Below are 24,573 nucleotides of genomic sequence, written 5' to 3' on the forward strand. Positions count from 1 at the left end.
TGACGCACGAAAGCAATTTTCTTCGCCGATTACGTTTTCTGAACCTGCTGATTCAATTGTCTGTTTCTTTCTGAGAACAATATAATACAAATAGAATACACAGGATCTTCATTTTTTCATTAGAGAGGCGGAAATGGTCTTCCATATTTGTGACAATTGTAATAAAGTTGAAGTTTCTTTTGAAGGATTTTGTTCTCTCCAGAAAAGCGGGAAAACTAAACGAACAGTGGACTCGGGTGTGACTGCAGCATTAGACCTGCGTGGGGTGAAAGCGCGTGATACCTTTCTCCACGGATGGACGGTGGCACGCGGCAGCAGCTATGCGGTTATAAAAAGGCCGCCGTTGTTTGGACTGTAACCGGACTCCTGCAGGCTGCGCTGCTCGGGACCAACGAGACTATTCGGAGAGCTTCTGTTGTGCTGACGACATGTGGAAGGTCAAACGTGAGTGTTTTCACTGCATGCGCCGTGTTTTTCACTCAGTAAATCAACTCACTGTTACAGCTGGTTAGACCGACTCGTCTGTTATAACACCAGCATGACCATTGATCGTTTCCAGTCCTTCATGTCTGTTGTTTCAGACTTTACATGACGTGCTTAATCTGAACAAAAACATAAATATGGATCTTCATTGATGAATTATGGAATATATACAAATATGTAAAAAAAGACAACCACAAAAAATGTAATTAACAATTTCTTTCAAATGATTATTGTTTTTTGTCTTTGCAACAATCATAGTTTCACACAAGCAATTTATTTTATTTCGTCTTTGAGCGTTATTTCACCGTATCAGTGTGAGAGAGAAGCGAACAAAAACAAGTTATTTTTATCTTGATTGTGTAGGATTGACTCATCCACCAAACAACTGTCTAAAAATGTGTCAAAGTTCACATTATAAATATATGAAGCAGAGAACTGTACATCTTAATTTCTATATTTTTAAAGGAGCCCTATAAAATAAATTACACATTTAATCTATGATATGTTCAACATTTTGCTTTTGTTGCAGCTCCGGTTGCCTTTCCAATGGAGACGAGATACCGGCCGATTTTGGAGGTAATCAATCATAACAGTGTGAGATAGTAATGCCTTCATAGTTAGCTAACACTGACGATAAACAGAGTATGAATAATCAATTCTCGATATTCTCTCAGCCGTTGAGTGAGCATCTGACTGCACAACTCAGTTGATCTTGATCAATTCCATGTGGCGAAATCAAAACCTGAATAGACATTGTTGGCATCCTTCAGACTAAAAGCTCTTCCCGTCTCATCTAAAACCACTTCCTGTCCAGAGCCTGGTCCCCCCTGACCCCATGTCCCAGTTCCACCTGAGGAGATTTTCTCCTGACGAGGAGTTCCCTGACCTGAGCAGGAACTCCACCTGGATGGGACGGATCCTCACACCGGCCATGTACCGCCGGCAGTTCCACCGCTGCACCCCCAGCGGAGTCATCTTCGATGACGTCATCCGCCCGGGCCTCGAGGAACCAGGTGATGTCAGCGTGATGATGGCTCGGAGAGACTAAAATCAGGAAGAAGTGATGGAAGACAGCCATGGACATTTGAGTAACAATCAGTAATGGTTTTGGCAGTAGAAACTTCAGATATACGTACTTCAATGTCTCAGCTGATTACAACTTGAATATAGTCCAGTTAACCTGTAGCTCCTCTTATGGCCGCTAAAAACAGGCCGTATTTAAGTGAAAGAAACTCTGGAAACACAAAGTCAATATATATTGTTTTGATCCGGGAGGACTGTGAATGCAGTCTGTAACTGTAAATGTCCCGTTTGTGCATGAAGGTGATCGGTCCAGTCCTGTGTCTGTGGGCTGCGTCGCGGGCGACGCTCAGTGCTACGTCCTGTTCTGTGACTTCTTCGATCGAGTCATCGAGGCGCATCACCAACACGCGATCAGCAGCCAGACGCCAGAGGGCGACTTCAACTACGACAACTTGAAGGTAGCTGGTCGGACCACATCGCCACCAGGAGCGAACCCCCGGGTCTGAAAAGTGAAGCCAATGTTGAAGTGCCTTTAACTTGCATTCTTCCTAATGTCCAGCAGGGGGCGACTCCTCTTGTTGCAAAAATAAGTCAGATTGTATAGAAGTCTATGAGAAAATGACTTCTCTCTTGATTTATTCCCTCAGTAAACATTGTAAACATGAGTTTATGATCTCAAACTCTAGTTTAAAGTCTTTTTCACGACAGCATGATGTTCATTGAGTAAATTATGATCCATTTAGAGTCAAATAGACCATAAACCAGAGTATGCTTTAGGGCGGGGCTACCTTGTGATTGACAGGTTGCTCTTTCACGGTGTGTTCTAGTTCATGAAAGTTAATTGCAACCTTTTGGTCGCCTAAAAATGTCTTATTCAGCGATACAAAAAGGCAAGATGGCGTCAGGCCAACATAGAAAACATGTAACAAAGAAGTCTGACATATGATGTCATCATTATTGATGTAACTGATGTTTTATGGCCAACATCCTGTTGTTAACCAGCGTTTGAGCTCACAGAGGCCTGGAAGAAAAGCTTTGGAAAATGACTGCTGATGCTCAACAACATATTTGTTCAATGCTAGCACTTTAGCTTCACGTGCTACCAGTGTAACTGTAACGTTTCCACAGAAATGTTCTCGTGTGTGTGTGTGTGTGTAGGGCACTTGTGACTTGGACAGGTCATACGCAGCAAGCTGTGAGGTGAGTGTTGTTCGAGGCGTCGACGACTTCTGCTTCCCGACGCACTGCAGCCGAGGAGAGCGCCGACAGCTCCTCACACTGGCCAGGAGAGGTACTGCACGTCTGTGTTTCAGAGAAGGTGCGAGTCAGGTGTGAGTCAAAGTAAGCTGGTTACCAGTTCACCAGTGTGTCCTCTTGTCCTCACAGCTCTGCAGCGGCTGGAGGAGGAGAAGCTGCCGGGTCAACTCCTCCTACTGGAGGAGCTGGACCAGGAGCAGCAGAGGGAGCTGAACCTGGACCCTCCGTCCTCCTCTCAGCTCCGTATCGGCGTGGCCCGGGACTGGCCCGACTCCAGGGCAGTCTGGTCAGTCTGGCTTTGTACCCAGTGACGTGAGCAGTAACTGGAACCTGAGACACCAGTGATTCAAATCCTAAAATCCAAATTCAAATGTCACACAACTTATGAATACCGAAGCCAGTGTGAACGAAGCCAGTCTGCCACCGTGATGCTTCAGAATATCAGCGAAACATTTCAGGAACAAGATTCCCTAAACATGTAAAATCACATTATTGCTGGTTGCAGGGCGAGTAAAGACGGCAGCCTCGTGGTCTGGGTCAACATGGAGGACCACCTCAGACTGGTGTCCACACGAGACGACGCCGACGTCGCCGAGGCCTTTAAATGCATCTGCATCAACCTGCAGAAGGTCAGCGACGGGTCTCATTCTCAGGAAACATTTCAGCCACAAATGTCTGCCGCTTCCATGAATGTGTTGTCTACACTTTTGTTTTTAACCATGAGCTCCGAGCATCACCAGGTTCACGGCACGTTAGAAGTACGTTTTAAGTTTACAACATCTGCTCCCATCCTCCAGATGTTTACACTAAGGGTAGATAATAAGCCACACGTAATAAATTATCAAACTATATCAGACTTAAATCTTCAAAAAATACATTTTCCAAATACCATATAAGTAACCTGATGACATCTGAGTGGTCAGACTGGAATTAATCCAGACAAACAACCATGAGGAAGGAAAAATCTTGCACTAATGCGTTTAAAGAAAGCATGTTTTTGCCCAATATATATAATTAATTTGATCACAAATCCTCTGCTGAGATATTGCAGATGGTATCAGCGTTAATGTCGTCAGATAAGACGAAAACTGTTATAAATTACAGTATATCACAAGTTGATTTATTTTAAAACGTACAAATAGATATCCAGTATCGCTTAGGGTACCATCTCCAGTGAAATACTACAAAACTTTTAAAAGTACTACCTGATACTCCTCATACTGTTGCCGTCGGACCTCTTTCCGACCTCAAGAGTTAAGAGGAGTTTCTGAGTTCTTGACAAACTTCCTGCGGTAAAGATCTATGCTTATGACCTCTGACCTCCGTTTCCCCAGCTGGAGGAGTTCTACAGAGAGCTGAAACACCCGTTCACCTGGAAGCAGCAGCTGGGGTGGGTGAGCAGCTCCCCGGCCGACGTCGGGACGGGTCTGAGGATCAGAGTCCACCTCCGACTGCAACACCTCCCCAGACACAAACGCCTGCAGGACGTCCTGAAGCGACTGAGGATCCGCATGCACACGACGACAGGTAGCGAGGGCAAACCAGACCACGTAACTCCATTAACTGCAGCTCAGCGTTCGTGCACCTTTTACGACATTTACAGCTGGTGAGTTACTGTCTAGTTTTAAATCCAGAGTTTCAAACCTCGCCTGACTGAAGAGGCATCAGAGAGAATTATCACAATTATATTATATTATGTATTCAAAGAGCAGCAACTAACACGCACTCGTATCGAAGATATATCCGACATGCAGGCAGCTTCAAGCTTCATGCGACATCTGACCTGAATCACAAAAGTCAAAGCAGCTCTGGTTTCAAACTTGCCTTTCCATTTCCCAGAATCCCCGGCGCTGTACTGCGTGAGCAACGTGGCGACCTTCGGCCCGAGCGAGGTGGGACTGACTCAGCTGGTGGTGGACGGGGTCAAACTGCTCCTCGCCATGGAGAAGAGGCTGGAGGGCGGCCGAGACATCGATGAGCTGGTTCCTACGCAGAAGTAGACGATTGGCTGGAGTCAGGAGGAGAACGGCTGGACCGGCCAATCGGATGGAAGCGTTAAACCTGGTCCATCATACAGCAAACGCTGTTAAATTAGGAAGAAATGATAAAGCATTTGGCTGGTGTTTACTGCTTGAATCCAAGAGCTTTAAGAGTTACAGTATGTTTGTAAATATATTCACCATCTTTAAATCAACAGGCGTGTTTCTTTCATTTATTTATATTCAGTTTAATTCAATTGTGATTATGCCATTATATCAAATCTCTGTTGCTATAATAATCAATTCAAACAACCCGTCATCAAAAACTAACAAGACTATTAGCTGAATTCTTCTTTTTGGTCCTGGACTGGCCTCGAGTCTGGTCCTGGACTCCACTGGAATCTGGTCCTGGACTCCACTGGAATCTGGTCCTGGACTCACCTGGAGTCAGTATTTGAACAGGTCACATTACTGACATCTGTAATGGTGTACAGCAGGAACATTACATGTCTAAGTACACATTATAGAAGAAACCCACTTGGACCAGGTTTGCTGTGGGGAAGTGGAACAGATTTCTTCTTCGTTTCCATGTGAGCGCAGCTAATGTAGAAATAATCACTTTAAATACTTCGTCCGTGGACGTTCACATGAAACCAACAGCTGTAGTTTCTTCTTCTGGTTTTAACAGCTGCGATCACAAAACGACAAAAATGAAAAAGCTTTATTCGTGTGATTTTTATTCAAAATGTTTTTAATCGATCATGGCTACACTGGACTTCTGCTACTTTCCTGCTCACGACGAGCCGGTCGGTCACATGGAACGAGTTATTATCTGGAAGCTTGAGGCGACGGCTATTTTCAAGTAAGAGTCTCAGATTTACAGTCTTTCCCCAGGTGACCTGAAGGCAGCGTCGTAGTCGCACCTTTTCGGCCCTCTCCTCCACGTCACGCAGGGACGCGAGGTTTGCGTCGTTTGTTCCCTTCCCAGTTTTTAAGTGCTAGAAACGTACAGGCCAAAGTGTTCTCCAGTTTCAGTAGTGACGGAGAACCATTGCACGGTGAACCCCTCGGGACCTCGACACTGTACGGACTCGTGGGAACGAAATTCAAAATATACAGAAACACTTAAAGCCCCACAGACCGCTCGTTTCCTCTGAGACAACTGAATGCATCGGAAATACACAGCAGTACATTCAGAAGGCAGTCAGCGGTGGAACACATTCAGGGTCAAACAGGAAACTCGAGTTCTGCTGCAATCGCCCTTTTAAAGGATAAATCTGGTGATTTTCTACACGTCGCCTCTTCCCAACAAGAAAAGAGCAAATGGCGAACGTATTTACTGACGGGTGTGTGCGTGTCTCATATGTCTTACTAAATATTCACTAGAGCGACAAATGCGGATTACTCCGCTGCGGAAAATAGTCCCAACAAGATGATTTCCTTGTTTGTTTACAAAATGTAAAAACTAAAAACAGTCACCAGCTGTTTTAGGAAATTATGGAGCCTTTTTTAAACAAACTTTACATTTTTAAAGATATAAGTCTTCAGTGGGATCCAAATGGGCTCGGATTATAAAAAAAACGAATGTATACATCTAGAAAGAAACACCAGACTGATCCTTTAGGTCTGAACAGACATCTCATGGGGTTCTGGTTTAACGCAACATAAACATTAAGTTTCATATCTCACTGTTAAAAGCTTTGGAAAAAATAAAAATAAAGAATAAAGTCAGATTCTCAGTGAAAACAAACGCCGACAGTGTGGACCAAATAAAAACCAACTGATCAATACTGTACCTGCACATATTCACCTGGGCAGGTATGGTTTTATGCAGCAATAATAATAAAATAATAAAAACACATTCTGTTCTGTCAGCTGCAAATGTGTTAAAGAAAGAAAAGAACGAAGGAAGAGTTTGTTTGAACCGCTGACATCGTCGACCGAGAGCTCCAGTATTATTGCAATAGTATTAACATCAGCCAACAAAGGGGGGGGGGGGTCAGAGGTCACAGGCCAGGGAAGATGACGTCACCGACTGTACACACTTCAGGACTCATTACCTCAACTGTAAACTGTGCAACTCAACAGCGCAACTGGGTATTTGATGCAAACGTCAGCGTGACAGCAAAAAATAAAATAAAAAATCACCATCAGGAGAACTGACGGGTGTTTAAAGTCAGGAGGGGAAACTAACGACATGTAGCTTCTACATGTCGTTCTACGTCTACGCTTCGGAGCGCCTCTCCGCCGACGAGGATACGTTTTCAGTTTGTTTAAAAACCAGACCGACAACTGAGACCAGCAGAAAGAGACAACGATAACAAGAGAATAAATCAACAGTCATTGGTCAAATAAACTGGGAGCTTAACATCAAAAATGTGTGCAAATTGAAATATGAACAGCTTCCTGTTTCAGAGTAAAGTGTTTCACTATAATGCAGCCAATGACGAGATGGCATAAACAGGCAACGTGTTGCTTGAGCAAAGCTCTTCTTCAAACGTCACAACAGAAACAGAAGGTTAGTGTAGTTAGCACGATTAGAATATCAGCTGATCACACTCTGGACTGAGACGTCAGTTTAAACCTCTTCAGTCTAACACCGAGTAGCCTGAGGGCCCAAAGAGAAGCGACAAACTCAATATTTAGAGCCCAGTTGCACCGATGTGGTTCAATAATGAACGAGGGTCTCCGACGCGTTACTGGACTAGAAAACAAACAGTGTTCTCTGCTGTCACGTAACACTGTGTGGACGTCGACGAAATGGAAGTTTGAATTATTTATTTATTCTTCTTTTGGGACTAAAACTTCAAATGTGAAGAATACATTTGGTGTCTGAATTCCGCTTTGCCTCTGTGCTACTCGCGCACCAGGAGAGTTGCACAGGTACAGCGGAGGTCGTGTTTCACTGACTGTTTACCTGCACTCCAGAGGCCAGATCGCTGTTACAGCGATCAGGCCGAGGTCGGATAAAACTCCAGCTTTCATACAGTTTGGTCTTCACAGCGCTCTGCCGCGTACAGCTACTTCACCATTCTGCCCGTTGACATGAAAAGCGTTTGGTGCCAAACACCAAAAAGTGTGGAAACCCAACACTCCTATCAGGTTTCTCCAACATAACTCCACCTGTGTAATCAGCTTTATTCCGCCCGACCTCGTTCCTCTTAACGGGATGGTTCAGAATTCAGTTTCCAAGGTGTCGGAAGAATCTGAAGTGCATGTAAACAGTGATAAACCGACAAAGTCCTCGCTCGGGCAGGCGGTGACAGATGGGAACAGCCTCGTTAGCCCCGGTGTTTGTTCTGGATCTCATCACTGAGCAGACCACAACCTGCTGAATATCTGCACCGTCAGCTTTAATATTTGGTTTCACTGGCAAACATTTAGTGAGAAACATTAAATAGTAAGTGTGAGTATAATGACGTGTGTTTCCTCCGAGTCATACAGCAGTTTAGCGCGGTGCAGAACTCAAGACGGCCGCCGTCACTCGGCGGGGCGGCGCTCTGTGAGGTATTCTCCTTTCGATAGCAACTGGAAGTTGTTCACAGCCTGAGCTCGTTGGCCACTTTGGAGGCGATGTTTTTGAAGGCGATGGACGTGCCGGAGATCCGCTTGAAGCGCACGCCGTTGAGCGAGAGGCGGGGCAGCTTGCACACCTCCATCTCCCATTGGACCAGGCTGTCCTGCCGCGCGTCGCCGTGCACGCAGAACAGCGAGTAGCGCTCGCGCTGCTCGTAGTCACAGTTGTTGGCGTCCAGGACCCTCCGGATCTCCTTCATGATGTCCCCCGGCTCCATGGAGGACGTGGTCTTCATGCTCCAGGTGAAGCGCAGGGCGCGGGGCTTGGACTCCCGCCCCTCCTCTTTGGGCTCACCGGATAAACTCCTGGAGGACGGAGACCCAACAGAGCCAGAGCGTTAACACAGGCAGCCAAAGCCTTCATGACATCTTCAGAATGAACACGCCTGGCTCTTACTGACCTGCGTACAAACTTGGAGGTGAACTTCCCGATGAGGGAGGTGGAGGTGCCGCGGCGGGGCGTGGCCAGAGATGCGCCGGCGTGCGTCGACAGGCTGGGCGAGGCCGGCGGGCCGTTGTAGGTGGCGGGTCGTCGGTCTCGGAGCTGAGCGCCGTGGAAGGTGGAGCGGCTGGAGGAGCCGCGGGGGAAGCGGGTCCGGTCCGGAGTGGCGCTGCTGCTGCTGGTGACGCTGAAGGCTGAGGGCGATGACGGAGGCTGCTGGGGGGAGCTGGAGGGAGGAAAAGGGACGATGTGAAGACGTTCATTTGAAGACGGAAAACTCAAGTTTAGGCAGTGTGAGTCACCTCTGGTACTCTGCGTTGTCGTCGATGGGGGGCAGGCTGGACTTCATGGGATGTCCCGACGCCGACATGGACTTGACATGACGGGGGCGTGCGGACGAGATGGTTGATCCCGGCGATGGGGAGGGGGATGCTGCAGGTACCTCAGGTAGACTGAAGGAGAGACAGATTAGTTCGTGACGAGGAGAATACCAGCATGTGATCAATGAGAAAACATAAAAAAAACTCCCAGAATTCCTCTCACCTGCTATCCTTCCCGTTGGGAACAGCAGCCGAGTGGCGTTCAGTGCTCGTCCTCTCATGAACATACGTGTTCCTCCTAGTTATGTTCTGCAACACACACACAGTCAGCTTCATTAAGCCCGTCCAATGAGACAACAGTACGAAGAGCTGACTCCGCCCCCTACAGGCCGCACTGTGCATTACAGCTACGGCACAAACAAACACCCTGATGATTCCTCAGTTATGAGATTCTCAACACCAGTGGAGCCAGATTCATTATTATAGGCGGTATGATTGCACACAAAGGAAAACATGGCATCCGTCTGTAGCGGGACCTGGTTTAAACATGGTATCCGTCTGTAGCGGGACCTGGTTTAAACAGGGTATCCGTCTGTAGCGGGACCTGGTTTAAACATGGCATCCGTCTGTAGCGGGACCTGGTTTAAACATGGCATCCGTCTGTAGCGGGACCTGGTTTAAACAGGGTATCCGTCTGTAGCGGGACCTGGTTTAAACAGGGCATCCGTCTGTAGTGGGACCTGGTTTAAACAGGGTATCCGTCTGTAGTGGGACCTGGTTTAAACATGGCATCCGTCTGTAGTGGGACCTGGTTTAAACAGGGTATCCGTCTGTAGCGGGACCTGGTTTAAACAGGGCATCCGTCTGTAGCGGGACCTGGTTTAAACATGGCATCCGTCTGTAGTGGGACCTGGTTTAAACATGGCATCCGTCTGTAGTGGGACCTGGTTTAAACAGGGTATCCGTCTGTAGCGGGACCTGGTTTAAACATGGTATCCGTCTGTAGCGGGACCTGGTTTAAACATGGCATCCGTCTGTAGCGGGACCTGGTTTAAACAGGGTATCCGTCTGTAGCGGGACCTGGTTTAAACATGGCATCCGTCTGTAGTGGGACCTGGTTTAAACAGGGTATCCGTCTGTAGCGGGACCTGGTTTAAACAGGGTATCCGTCTGTAGCGGGACCTGGTTTAAACATGGCATCCGTCTGTAGTGGGACCTGGTTTAAACATGGCATCAGTCTGTAGCGGGACCTGGTTTAAACAGGGTATCCGTCTGTAGCGGGACCTGGTTTAAACATGGTATCCGTCTGTAGCGGGACCTGGTTTAAACATGGCATCAGTCTGTAGCGGGACCTGGTTTAAACAGGGTATCCGTCTGTAGCGGGACCTGGTTTAAACATGGCATCCGTCTGTAGCGGGACCTGGTTTAAACATGGCATCAGTCTGTAGCGGGACCTGGTTTAAACATGGCATCCGTCTGTAGCGGGACCTGGTTTAAACAGGGTATCCGTCTGTAGCGGGACCTGGTTTAAACATGGCATCCGTCTGTAGCGGGACCTGGTTTAAACATGGTATCCGTCTGTAGCGGGACCTGGTTTAAACAGGGTATCCGTCTGTAGCGGGACCTGGTTTAAAGACGGTGTCTGTATAAGGACCTGGTTTAAACCTATTGCGGGACCTGGTTTGGACTTGGCATCCGTCTGTACCAGGACTTGGCTTAAACCTTGTATCTGTACCGGGACCTGGGTTAGACCAGAATTGAAATCCTCTCACCCCTGAGGCAGTGGCTGACCTCCTGCGGTCCGGAGCTCTTATGGGCGACGCCGGCTCTTCCTTCCTGTCGCTCTCCACGCTGTTGGCATGACTCCGCTTCGTGTAGGAGACGGGTGGAGGGATGGACGGCGCCACTGAGACACATGCAAAGATCTGAGGTTAATACTCTTACTCTGAGGTTCCCCGAGCTTTCGACCACCTCGGTCACGTGTGGACAGAAACTCACCGTGGTCGCTGAAGCGCCGCTGCTTCTGATTTGCCGAGGCGTTGCGAGAGTGGGCGGGGGACTGACTGGAGCCGTTGAGGTCGCTGCTGGGTCGGGACCTTTGAAGCAGGTTACTGCTGGACAAAGACTCACTGCCTTCGCACTGGTGGAGAGAGACAAAACAGAGGATTCTGGGTAGAATTTGGTGCATGGTGGGTTTTTTTCCTCCTTTGATGGAGCTAGGCTAACAGTTTCCCCCTGCTTCAAGTCTTTGTGCTAAGCTAGGCTAAACAAGTCCTTGATTTGTCTCTGCACTGAACACAGAGATGAGGTTCTGGAGGAATCAGAAGGATTTTACAGTTGATGTTACAAACCTCAGCAGCTTTCCTCCCCAGCAGCAGGTATATCGCCGTCACCTCGTTGTATTTCTGACCGTCCAGCGCCTTCATCACTTCCTCCTGAGGGAAGCCCATCGTCCCCATCAGCTCTGATTAGTCAGAAAACACACAGCTATGGTTAATGTACCGACGTTTACCCCGTCCACCATCTTCATTTAGCGAGTTAGCATGCTAACATTAGCCAATTCAACAACAAGCATGGCTGAAGCTCCAATAGCTGGTGATATATTTCCGTCAACTGACTGAGAACACCAGCGTGGCGAAACAACGTATTATGATCGGTCCAAATTCTGTCCAATTTAGTGACAACTTGTGGACGTGATTTATGAAGTTCAGTTGATTAAAAGATGAAGCTTAAATGTATGAAATCGACATGATCAGCTGCCTCCAGATAATAGAGTGACATCATCAAACAAAGAGGATTATGGGACATCCAGAGCAGCATTGTCGTCCTGTTGGAGTCGTGTTTGTGTCCACCTGATCAGTGTGTATTCAGATATATCAAAGGAATCATGTGTGTGTGTGTGTGTGTGTGTGTGTGTGTGTGTGTGTGCGTGTGTGTCTTACCGATGCGTTTGAGGTCGTTGAAGTCTTGTTCTGGTTCGTTGTATGTTTTCAGCTCCTTCTCGTCGTAGCCGACGTTCATCCATCGATCCTTCATAATTTGCTGGGAAAAAACAGCAAACCGGAGCGGTTTCATTTAAACGGTCGGGCGATGTCGTGATCCGTCTCAAGACCACTTTTTTAAGGTCTCAGTATTGACTCTGAATCGACTGTATTTTCACTCTGTCTGCGAGGATATCACTAAATTGAGAAAACCCCGACTGCTTTCAACATGGCGGCCGGGTGACAAACTCTCATTTTACAGCCTAACGGTACATTAAAATACGTTTCTAAAATCATTCTAGGCCAGAACTAGGCCATGCAGCAACAGAATATTGATTGACTTTCGATGAGCGCTCCCTAGTTTGACCGCTTGATCTGAGTTTCGCAAGCCAGCGTCTTGCGATGGATGGACTTAATTTGCATAAAGTTGAGGTAGAGTCATGATTATGCAAATGTAGATACGGTCAGAGTCAACTCGCAGACGCCAACGGATTTGGTGCATCTCCACCGGCGCATCTGAAAAATGTTCTTTTACTGTGAAACAGCTTCGGGAAGTGATGAGACACATGAGTTTTAAATGTTGTATGCGGGGCTTGAGGTTTGAGGTTTGCTACTTGCTGGTTCTACTCCCCGGCGCTGGTCTTACCTGCAGGCTGCCTCGTTTCCCCGGGTTGAGCACCAGCAGCTTCTTCAGCAGGTTCTCACAGTCTGTCGACATGTAGAAGGGAATCCGGTACTTTCCTCTGAGAACACGCTCCCTCAGCTCCTACGCACACAGAAAACATTGTCTCATTAATTAAGTAAAGCTGCAGCGATAGAGAGAATATTAATCTGCAACTATTGCGATCATTGATTAACCGTTAGTCATTCTTTGGGTTTTTTTTGGACTGTACATCACCTCAGGCTCGAGGGAATTGCGGTGGGTATTTTTAACGGATGTTAAATCTTAAATTGAGAAAGTCGTCTGCAGTTTATGAATGAATCATTAGTTGCAGCTCTTCTGTGGAGCGTCATTGTTTTACTCTTGTGAACGTCACCAAGAAGCACTCTGGAAAAAGAAAAAAATATTTTAAGTGTTTCTATTATTTTGTCCACACCTTGAGGTTCTGTCCGTCGAATGGCAGCGAGCCGCTGACCAGCGTGTACAGAATCACTCCCAGACTCCAGACGTCCACCTCCGGCCCGTCGTACTTCTTCCCCTGCAGAGTTACAGAACTACATTACCCAGCAGCCCACCGCTTTACCACTCACAAAACACACGTCACTGTCCTCAGGTGCTGCATGTTCACTACGTGGTTGAGATTGATTCATAAAAAAAAATCAGTTTATAAAGTAAAATTTTCCTCTGAATAAATAAAGTTTCATCTCATAAAATAACATCTAGAATGAGTTCATTAGCTTTAATGGAACCAGTGAGCCATAAAGAAAGGCATTAGATGTGAAGATGTGATGAAACAGAATGCAACTGCATGGCATCTTGTGATGCAGGTGTGGTGGGCGGAGCCTACTGTTCACCTGGAAGAGTTCAGGAGCAGCGTAAGGAGGAGATCCACAGAACGTGTCCAGCTTACTGCCCATCGTGAACTCGTTGCTGAAGCCAAAGTCTGCGATCTTGATGTTCATGTCGGCGTCCAGCAGAAGGTTCTCTGCCTGAGAGACACACAGACTTTAAAGCGCTTCATTTAGCAATAAACTACGGCGCAAACATGTAATTCTAACATGTCAGACATCAATTATAATATACAATGTAATAAAACAGCATAACATATTATAATATACTACAGTATAATATAGTATGGCATATAATATAATATTCAAATCCATCACACTTCTAAATGTTTTTACATTTAATCACTCATCATATTTATTTTATTTTATTATTAATTTGGGCAGTAAGATACGGAGAGAAAGACAATTAATTATTAAATTAAATTAATCAAAGCTTTAAATCTTTCTCATTTTGTTTATATAATGTGTGTGTGTGTGTGTGTGTGTGTGTGTGTGTGTGTGTGTGCGTGTACCTTGAGGTCTCGGTGTACAATCCTCTTCTGGTGACAGTACTCTACTGCAGACACAATCTGACACAGTGAAATAAGAACAAGAAGAATCATTAGAAATCAAATATAACAACACACACAGACGACTTTTCCATTTCTTTTTTCTACATTTTTACCACAAGTGAGGTAAAAATGTATATTAATATATAAATATAACTCCAGAATTGTGAAAGTCATTGGGATTCATCCCCTGGAGACCATGAATGTTCAGTTTAATGCTCATCTGAAGGATTGCTAACCCTTACAAACTAAGAGGCACTACAGTACGCAGACAGTAGAAGTCACAACAAAAATAGATTAAGACAGAAATCAGCAGAAACAGCTGAAGGATAATAAAAACAGGAAAATAAAATGAATAATGTTTCTCCAACAGCAGCAGCGTTTGTTGACCACAGCTCTGTTAGCTGCTACGCTAATGGACCACAATGAAACTGATGTTTTGTTAGCGGTTACACTGACGCAGGCTGAGGTTTCCCTACGTGGAGGTGTGAGCCTGACATGCCTCACACCCAAACTGTAATCTAACCAGAGTATTTACTTCAATACTGTACAGGAGAGCTTGTGCTGCTCACACATTTTTTAAATTGTGGGCAACAGGGACAGGAATAAAGGACAGAATGCGACATCTAAAAAACTATCTTGTAAAACACAACAACACAAATGTAGTCTCCATCAGAGGCTGCCGGTTTTTAATAAGGTCTTTACTGGTTGTTAATGTGCAGGATATGTTGTGGGGCCTTTTGCTGCATCGCTCTCCCTCTCAACTACCTAATGAAGGCAGAAAATGCCCCAAAAAGAATAAATAAAAAACAACGTTATTGTGCACTCTTTGGTGCTAATTAGATTTGAGTCGCGGTGACGCAGAATCACATGTATGAAACTAGTGAGCGTTCAAAACCGACAGCTGTCAGGACACCAAGACAAGTTTCATTTGCACACTTTTGCAAGTTAAAAGAGAGACGCCCTGAACGCATATATTTAAACAACTGACCGGGACACAGTGCATTATGGGAAATCGAGGACCAGATAGTGTCGTAGGTATAAAATAATATCACCTGGCGAAACTTGGCTCTGGCTTCCTTCTCCTTCATTCGTCCGTGAGCAACCAGGTAGTCAAAGACTTCCCCTGTGACAGACAGACAGGTAAGCAGATGGCCAGACAGACAGGTGGACAGACAGGCGGCCAGACAGGCGAGCTGGTCTTACCTCCGCTGGCGTACTCCATCACCAGGTACAGAGTTTTCTCCGTCTCAATCACCTCAAACAGCTTCACTGAAAAACAACAGCATTGAGATATTACTACTGCCAAATACTGAGCACTGCTGGAGGAGGAGGAACAGGAGAGAGGAGGAGGAGGAAGAGAGATGGGGATGGGGGGGCGGAAGAAGGAAGGAGGGGGGGGGGGAAGTTGAGGAGGAGCAGGAGGACGAGGATGTGGAAGAGGAGGAGGAGGTGTACAAGTAGTTATGCAGCAACAGGAGGAGGATGAGGAGCAAGAGGAGGAGGAGGAACGGGATGGGGAGGAAGACGAGGGGGAGCCGGATGTGTAAGCTGTTTATGGAGCAGCAGCAGGAAGAGGGGGAGGAGGAGGAGAGGAGGAGTTGCACTCACCGATGTTTGGGTGGTTGAGGATCTTCATCACACTGACCTCCCTGAAGAGCTAAAGAGACGATCAGTCAGTGAAGCTGATCCTTTAAAATATTTAACGACTCTTCATTCATTAAAAAAATGTCCTCAGTTAATCATGTAATGGTGAGTGGCTGCATCGTGATTTAATTCAGGATGAAGAGGTACGTTTACTCAAATACTGTGTTTAAGAACAACTTTGAGGTTTACTTTATACAAGTATTTTATACTTTGACTCTACGAGTAAGAGATGATCTGCAGCAGCAACAGACAGACAGGTCAGAGGTCAGCGCGTACCTTCTGCAGACTGGTCGGGTTCAGCTGAGTTTTGTCGATGATCTTGATGGCGACCTGCGCAGAAACATCAAAGTTATTAATGTATAAACATATCAAAATATTTACCTCATCAGGTTTTATATCACGAGACAACACACTTTAATTATTTAAACATTGAAGACAAGCCTTCATTTAAAGGAACAGAGTTGCAGCTGACATGCACTTTTCTGGGAGTTTCTTTTTGAGATAAATGGTAAAAACCCAAAAAACATTAAATAAAGTTATTTGATGCTGAAACAAGACAGGAATCCCAGCTTCCTTCATCTTGTTTTGTAGCTCATCATTTTTTATAGTTGGGAGTTTTATTGCTGCGTTTCCAGTGAGACTTCCTGGTAACATCAGTAAATTTAATTAAACTAGATACTGCACTTTCCTAAAATGATTAAAGTGCTGTCAAGATACCCTTTACCCCCTTAATCAAATTCATTGTGATACATCTATCTATAATTTAATATCTACGTTACACTGAAATCTTCAGATTTTTACAAGAAGCTCTTTTTAATGCGAACATGATGTTAGATGTGACTGAAAAAAAAAAAACCAGGAGTAATAATCCTAAAACGTTGAGATTAATGCACAGAAGAATGCATAGAAAATATAATTTGCAGAGCAGATGGAAAGTGTTTTACAGGAAAACACAGAGTCAGCAGGATAGAGCTCAGAGTTTCTATCAGGCTCGGGTCCAAAATAATGCTTTAAAGATGATCAATGGGATTAAAATGGACGGTAGGAAATACGCTGAAGCATCTTCTCTCAGACGTCTCCAGAGACAAACAGAGCAGCCGATTGGCCGGCTCTGAATCGTAAAACGGATCTTAAAATAAGTGGGAAGGAAAACGTCTCGCACACACAACCTCTCTCTCTCTCTCGTGTTTGATCTCCTGACCAATCGGCTCTGAGCTGCTGACGTCTGCAGCATTAATAATTAATCCTGAAGCGATACGTTTCCAGCAGATTTAACCCCACTGACTCTCTGACGGAGCACAATGAAAGAGCCGAGAACTGGAGCAGAAAGTCACTCGATTTACCCAAAATATGTGAGAATAAAAGCAGTAGGAAACAATACGATGCACCTTGTATTCGTCACCATGACGGTACATTATAATGCTCGATTTTAAAACATACTTCAGGGTCTGAAGATGGTTCTTCCCACAATGAGCTGTATGTGTTCAAAAGTGACAGTCATTAATAATAGAGTGAGGAGAAAACAAAATTCATGATGGGACGCAGTGGTGGCTGGTGGATTTGTTTTTGGGTAGGGCCATCCAATCAATTTCAGCAAATAGTATAATTAAATGCAAAAAAAAAGCCATCAAAAACGCATTAGTACTTTGCAGTTACATTGTTATCATTTATTCCAACACTGACATAATAAGGACATCTTATTCATACAATTCAGTATATTAATATATATATATATATATATATATATATATATATATATCATATAACAATAATATTCAGTATAATATGATATATAAATACCATATATTCATATGATTATATTATTAAAAAAAAAAAGAATAATTTCATTTTTGTTTTTGTGGCTCAAGGTGGGTGGGGCCAGGCCTCGTGTCGTGGCCGTCATTGGCCGGCCGCCACTGATGGGACGGATCTTACTTTTGGCTTATATTCTCATACTGAAGGCACCTAAATCTCTATGAGATACAGTTCTGTGTTCATCCACTGACTGGGCCTTTCAAAGTCACTGTGCCCCCCCCCCCCCCTCAGACAAAATTAAGGCAACTTTGGCCCCAAAATTGGCAGACTGCCTCCAGTAAAAGTATGCCGAATTAGCTATGAGCAGCTCCTATTTGCAGAGTACTCGTGGATGTAAAGAGGACATTTACTAGATTACTTTGATCATGGAGAAAACATAAAAACATGACGACTCTCAGGCAAGTTGTGCAGTGTCTGTTTTGTGATGGAAAAACACGTGATACATGTCTGTGTATTCAGTTTGACTGAGTTTTAACTCAAAAGAACATGTATCTTAAGAACCTTAATCATCTCCATGATCTGTTGTGTTTGAGACCCCTGGTCTAAACTCTGCTTTGCGTTCTCACCTCTCGGCCCGTCAGCGTGTGTTTGGCCAGTTTGACTTTGGCGAAGTTGCCCTTGCCGATGGTCTTCAGCAGGCGGTAGTTGCCAATGTGCGGCTGTTCGTCTGCGAAGGACGTCACGGCGCTGCGAGATGGCGGAAGACTGTGGCGGCTCGATGATTTGGTGGGTGGGGCCGGCGGCTCGGGGAGGCCGTCTGAAGTCTTTAGCTGAAAGAGACACAAGCGGATTGATTATAAACATCTGGATCATCCTGTACTGAGTCACACTGAACTAAACGTTTCACCGCAGCACTGCAGGTCCACTCCAGAGGGGAACACATGCAGTTACGGTGTGCCACAGGGAAGCGTACTCGGACCCTTACAGTTTCTGACACGGCTGACATAATATAGAATCCATATGTATGCAGATGATACCGCTCTTTACTACTCAGCAAAAACAAATGTCAGCACTCCTTAACGAAGGATGTGGAAAGAGTTTTTTTGTGTTCTTGTGGTTTAAAGTTAATTAACTGTCCCTAAACATGAGTAGAACTAAATCAAACTTCTTTAGAAGCACAGGAAACTCCTGGACATTAATGACTGTTACAGACCACGCTCTGACTAAAAAGACCACATAGAGACTGACAAACCTTCGCAAACGGCTGGTATTGACAAAACAAACTAATCTACAGGCACTCAAGTGTAAACTGAAATCTGGGCACCAGAACACTGTCGACTGTACAGACTGTTCTCTTTAGTTGCAAAAAAAAAAAAAAAGATGGCGACAGCCCAAATGACAAACTGGAGGCTTAAAAACAGTCACTGTGACTAAAGACACTTCTTATATCGTCTTCAAAGTGCGGGGTAGGGCGCAGTAAGTCTGACAAGATGTAGTCAATGGAATAGTTTTCAGATTTGTTTTCTTGCTTAGAGTTAGATGTTCAGATCAAATCCTCTTAAATGACTGTCCGTCAAATTTAAAGCTGCAGCCAGCAGGTGGTTAGCTTAGCATAAAGACTGGAAACAGATAGCCCGGCTCCCTCTAAAGCTCACTGATTAACATGTTACATCTCATTTGTTTAATCCGTACAAAAAGGGAACCTTAAAAACAGCAATTTGATCACTTCACAGGTTATGTGCCGGACTACCGCCACGGTTTCAGTCCAGGACAATAAACAACAGAGGGAACCGTCTCATCTGCTGCTGGCCGGCGGCTGTCAGAGCAACTGGAGCTGATGGAAACCAGTCTGACAGCATCTGAACCAGCTCTACTGTTACACCTCCACATCGCACTGCACCACTGCCGGCTGACACGCGACACCCACTGAAGCACATGATGTCATACCCACTCAACCGATTTGGTTTTGGGCAAGAAAACGTAGACTGACAGATCCGGTGTTGAAGGCCAGGTCACACCAGGAGTGTCCCGAAATGTTTGGACGTAGAAGTATGGCGACGCTGTGAAGACTCACCGGGTTAGTTGGAGAACTACTGTAGCTGGCAAGTACATTTATTCAAGTACAAATTCAAGGTACTTTACTTGAGTATTGCCATTTTCTGCTACTTTATACTTCTACTCTACTACATCTCAGAGGTAAATATTGTACTTTTAAACTCCACTACATTTGGTAAATCCTACTTCTTCAGATGAATAAACTCTTTAAAAAGCCTCTTGGATCAGCTGGAAGATGCTTCACAAACCTGAACACAGGACTGTTGTTCGTTTTAGAGATACGAGATTCTCACAGGACAGAGATGCTACAAACACATGATGATCTTATAGAATATATGTTTTGATGTAGATTAAAATATACAACAGGATATAAAGGAGTTAAAAACATATACAGCAGTCAAAGGTAACATACACATTAATGCAGCAGTGATATTAATCCAGAAACATCAGATATAATAGTCAAACACTGACAGGGAACATTTTACTGCACAATAAGTACTTTTACTTTGATACTTTAAGTACATTTTGCTGATAATTCTTTGCAGGGCTTTTTCTTGTAGTAGAGTATTTTCACAGTGTGGTATTAGTACTTTTACTGCAGTGAAATATCTGAATACTTCTTCCACCACTGGCCAAAGTAAACGTCCTCCTCAGAGGCTTTTCCAGTTTCAATCACAGATGAAGAGATGTTTGGTTTCCTGCCGTCTGTTTTCCTAAACTAACTAAACTGTCTAAACGGGGACGACTTCCTCCCGGTGAAGAGCAGAGCAGCAGTTTAAAACAGGAAGTTCTTTTTTTATTTACGCTTCAGTTTACAGATGACAGCAGGAGACGTCTGCCTTCCATTAGCGGCTCTGCTGTCACCGACTGGAGGCAGAGAACGTTTGTTATTGGTTAAAATCTCTCTTTTTAAAGAAAAAAATACAAAAACCAGATACATTGTGATTGAAAGTAGCATCATTCCCTTTACTTGCCGTTAACCAAACTGATCTAGAGAGAAGGGAAGACACTCGACCTCAGAAAGATGAAGTGAAACCAGAACTTCCAGGTTCTGTTCCACAATTAGAACTCTATGATCCCGCCAATGATTGGTGAGCTGTGAGGAGGTGAGGCCGGCTTTGTGACGATGCATTTTCCATCTGAGCCAACAGATTTGTTCATTTATTAAGAGGCAGGAGAATTTTCTCAAACTATAATGGTATCATGAAATTCAAATTTGGACATACGTGGTTTTCTTTGGTCGGTGACATCATATAAAGTTTGGGGCAAAGATGCTCAAAACAGATCACATTATGATTCATGTACAGGGCTCACGAATAAGGATCGCCCGCGTGCAAGTAACAGGACACAGGGCTCGTAAATCTGGCAACTCACTTCCCCGATTGGTGGTAAAAAAAAGGATTCACCGTTGACACATTGGAGAAGTTTCCCTTCAAGGCTTTCGGCCAGAAAAAGGGATTTTTATTATTAGGAAACCATAATAGTTTCCTAAACTTAAAGCAGGTGTGCCCACCGGTGTTTCCTCTCTCCTCAAAGTGCACTTCAGGGATTAGAAGATCCTCCATGATGGCGGGTAGGGGGAACAGTTTCCAGGTCAGGCGAGGAGAGTACGCGAGGAAGCACGAGTTAGCGCAAAGAAACGCGACCGCAGCATCACCCCCCCCTACACAGAGAGGTCAGAGGTCAGAGTTCAGGGACCGGGTGGAGGTGGACGTCGGTCCCTGTGTGGCTGCTCCATGTCTCCTCACAGGGGCGGGGGGGGGGGATCCCATAGTAAGCCTATCTGTTGCCATGGCTGATTTCACAGTGATTCATCACTGAGGAGATTCTCTGTGTGCAGGGAGACGAGCTCCATACTCTCTGTGTGATGGACGCGGTGACAAGGGGTCACAGGTCACGCAACCAAAGGGAGGAGGGGGGGGGGGGTTGTTTATATCGTCTCGGAGTGTCTGTAAAGCGGTCGTGTCACGCTTCAGGATTTTCAAAAAGTGAAGCAGAAGACATCACCGAGCTGCTCCCGATATCACATCCTGCAGTGTATTCTGGGAACAATCAATAGTAAACAGACAGCAGGAGCCAGCTGTAGCTGCTGAGCGTCTGACAGAAGTGAAGGGGAACAGATTAGAGGAAACAAAAGAACACGAACCAGACAGCAGGGCGTCACTCGCTTTGTACTGTGAATAATACTACAAAGAAACTGTAGTTTTTTTAAATTCTGTTCGTCGATCACGGCTGGAAAACTTAACTGCTCTCAAGTTTTTTTTGTTTTTAAAATCACGTCTTTGTGTTTTTTATTTGAATAAATCAATAATTGTCTCAATCCTTCCCGTTGATAAGTATATATATTTATATACAAGCTCTAAGAGAGCGAGACATTATGACTTCACAGGGTGACGATGAGGACGTGCATGAGGAGCCTGAGAACAGCTCACTGCTAGCATTCCTGCATTAGCATGACAATGAGGAGGCTGCTTTTACCCAGAATTCCTTCAGGGTCCGTCAGCCTTCCCGGACCCAAACACTCATAAAAACATCACACAGCTCTCCGTGTGGTTGACGGACGACACGAGAGAGAGAGAAACACCAAAAAACAGAGTTTCTTAACCTGCTCCAAACAATAAAATACCAAGATACATATCACTGATCCGATGCTAGTGTTTAATCAATACGCCTCACTGTGTGGAAGTGACTGATCATTCTTTAATGAGTCAGGCAACATCTGGCCTGATGTAATCCTGTCTGCAAAACTAAATTAAACTATAAATATACGGATGTAAATGTATTGAATTGTTATACAAAGTATAAAGTGTATAAACAGCTGAATTGAATAGCTAGACCTCAAGGCTATCGATACCCGATCCAGCTGTTTGTGTCGGCCCGATATCGGTACCGATAAATGTTTAATCCAAATATTAAAGTATAAAACAAAACACGATTCTGGCTGAAGTAGATAATCAATAATTAAATAACATATTTCTTCTATTTCTACTGTTAGCTTCCTGCTCCATGACTCCACAGATACAAGCTGAAGCGGTTCCCTTCATCTGAGTCTGGTGTTCATCTCCACCTCCAGCTGAGGAAGTACTCTGATGTTTTACTTCAGTAAAAGTAGAAGTACAAAGAGTGTATGAATACTCTGTAACAAGTTCAAGTTATGCATTCAAACACTTCTTAAATAAAGTACATTTTTCTCAACTCCTCTCTGCTGCAGGCTACGTTAGCCGCTACTAGCACAACACACCTGAATCTGTGGCTAGACGTTGCATTGTGGGTAATGTAGTCGCCATGTTTTTGACAAGGGAGAAGAACCAGAACACTTCTGGTTCTGCTGCATCAATTTAGATCGTTTTTTAAACTGAATATCTTAGGGGAGTGTGGTGATGAATCAGCCGAGGACTCTTTGAAGACGACACCTGCAATTTGATCAGATTTTAAGGCCTCAAAAGTTGAAATATAGTTTTGGGGCCTTGGAGTTTCTCCCGACAGTATGGGCGTTATTTGGGTGCACTGGCCCTTTAACAGCTCCCTCCAGTTGCTCCTGGGACATTAAGCGGGATCGTGGTGAACACCAGTGACACTGAAGTTTAGATGTTTACCAGGTCGTCACACCAACAACAGCAACATCACTCACTGTGGATCAATCAAGCTGATCACCCAGTAGCTCCTCCCTGTGCAAACTGTCACACTTCATCCATAATAACAACTATTAAAACAGCATTCATAATAAAAACAAGACGTGAACAACCAGTGGCGATACGACAGTGAAACTCCACCGATAATAAAGGACTCAAACTCCATCAATAATCGATAATCAGCGGTTGTCTTTACCTGTTCGGACTCTCTCTCGCTCACCGGGGTCAGAGGCATCCTGCCGGACATCTTCCTGCTTTCCCTCCGCTGCTTTCGACTCTGTTCAGTCCGGAAGAAGCATCTCCGCCGCCGGCCGCTCTACAACATCGCTCCACCGGGGGAACCAAGGCCACCTCAGCGGGGCTCGGCTGGGAGGCTCCGCCGGCCGGAGGGAGAGGGAGGCCGGGGCGTCGGCTACAGGAAGGCCCGCTGTCTGCGACGGTGCCGGAGAAGAGAGACTCGCATGGAGACAAAGACAGAGAGAGAGGGGGAGAGAGAGAGGAAGAGGAGGAAGAACAGGAAGAAGAATCGAGAAGTGTAAAAAGTAGAAGTCCTTCCTGCAGCTTCCAACGGTTTGTCAGCTCACACACACAGCAGTACAGCGGAGCTACCAAAAAAAAAACCACATTAAAACTATGACGTCAGAGCTCCTCCTCCCCGTCATCCTCGTCGTCATCCTAAATATATCCCAGCATCCTCAGCTGCCGCTTCCTGCAAAGAAAAAAAGCACTAAAACGCACTCCCATTGGGGGATTCCGTTGTCGTTCACACGGAAGTCTTTTATTGTGAAACTTTTGTATTAGACGTCCTTTTAGCTGTTAAACTTAAAAAGTCTATATTGTCACAGAAACAGCCTGATGTTTGAACGTTTCCATAACACAAGAGACTGTTTCACTTAATGTTTTTTTCCTCTTTAATTTCTTACCTGTGTGTTTGAAATAACAGTAGCCTGTGATATATTAGGATGTCTTCATTATATATTGTAACTTATCTGTGCTTTTCCCCAATTACTTTCCCATTAAATCACTGTATGGTCCTATACTATTTCTATATATTAATACATGTATAGAGATAATTACTCTCCTGTAATTTCTATTATTACAAATTATTATGGAATAATGTTATTACGATGGCTTCTTATATCAGACAAATTTGTATTCTGCTGCCATCTTGTGGTGTATCTGCTCTGTTGCATTCGGTCTTTTAGTGAAACCGTAATAATAATATATTTTTATTTGTATAGTGCTTTAAAAGGTACTCAAAGGAACTTTACATGGTAGAAACAAACAATAAAAGCAATAACAATAAAAACAAGGCAGATGGATGACATAACTGTAAAAAAAACACCATACATAACTAGCATCACAG

At 44.8% G+C, this 24,573-nt stretch overlaps 2 protein-coding genes across 2 annotated transcripts; one reads left to right on the forward strand and one right to left on the reverse strand.

Annotated features, from left to right (window-relative positions):
- Positions 1-328: 328 nt before the first annotated feature.
- On the forward strand, positions 329-4,948 carry LOC306784120 (creatine kinase M-type). The gene is made up of 9 exons (XM_079277962.1): positions 329-444; positions 1,013-1,059; positions 1,298-1,496; positions 1,807-1,964; positions 2,665-2,797; positions 2,893-3,049; positions 3,269-3,392; positions 4,098-4,290; positions 4,603-4,948. The coding sequence occupies exons 1-9, from the start codon at positions 429-431 to the stop codon at positions 4,761-4,763; spliced, it is 1,188 nt and encodes a 395-aa protein (XP_079134088.1). The 5' UTR covers positions 329-428; the 3' UTR covers positions 4,764-4,948.
- Positions 4,949-5,305: 357 nt separating this feature from the next.
- On the reverse strand, positions 5,306-23,798 carry mark1 (MAP/microtubule affinity-regulating kinase 1). Its single transcript, XM_079278711.1, has 18 exons — positions 23,404-23,798; positions 18,147-18,350; positions 16,042-16,095; positions 15,730-15,778; positions 15,325-15,390; positions 15,174-15,244; positions 14,083-14,139; positions 13,577-13,711; positions 13,159-13,260; positions 12,708-12,827; positions 12,023-12,122; positions 11,432-11,544; positions 11,079-11,220; positions 10,853-10,986; positions 9,304-9,389; positions 9,063-9,212; positions 8,720-8,986; positions 5,306-8,624 (listed from the first exon to the last, which is right to left on the reverse strand). The coding sequence occupies exons 1-18, from the start codon at positions 23,452-23,454 to the stop codon at positions 8,282-8,284; spliced, it is 2,244 nt and encodes a 747-aa protein (XP_079134837.1). The 5' UTR covers positions 23,455-23,798; the 3' UTR covers positions 5,306-8,281.
- Positions 23,799-24,573: the final 775 nt, after the last annotated feature.

This window comes from Melanostigma gelatinosum (assembly GCF_949748355.1).
Source record: "Melanostigma gelatinosum genome assembly, chromosome: 11".
NCBI classification, from domain to species: domain Eukaryota; kingdom Metazoa; phylum Chordata; class Actinopteri; order Perciformes; family Zoarcidae; genus Melanostigma; species Melanostigma gelatinosum.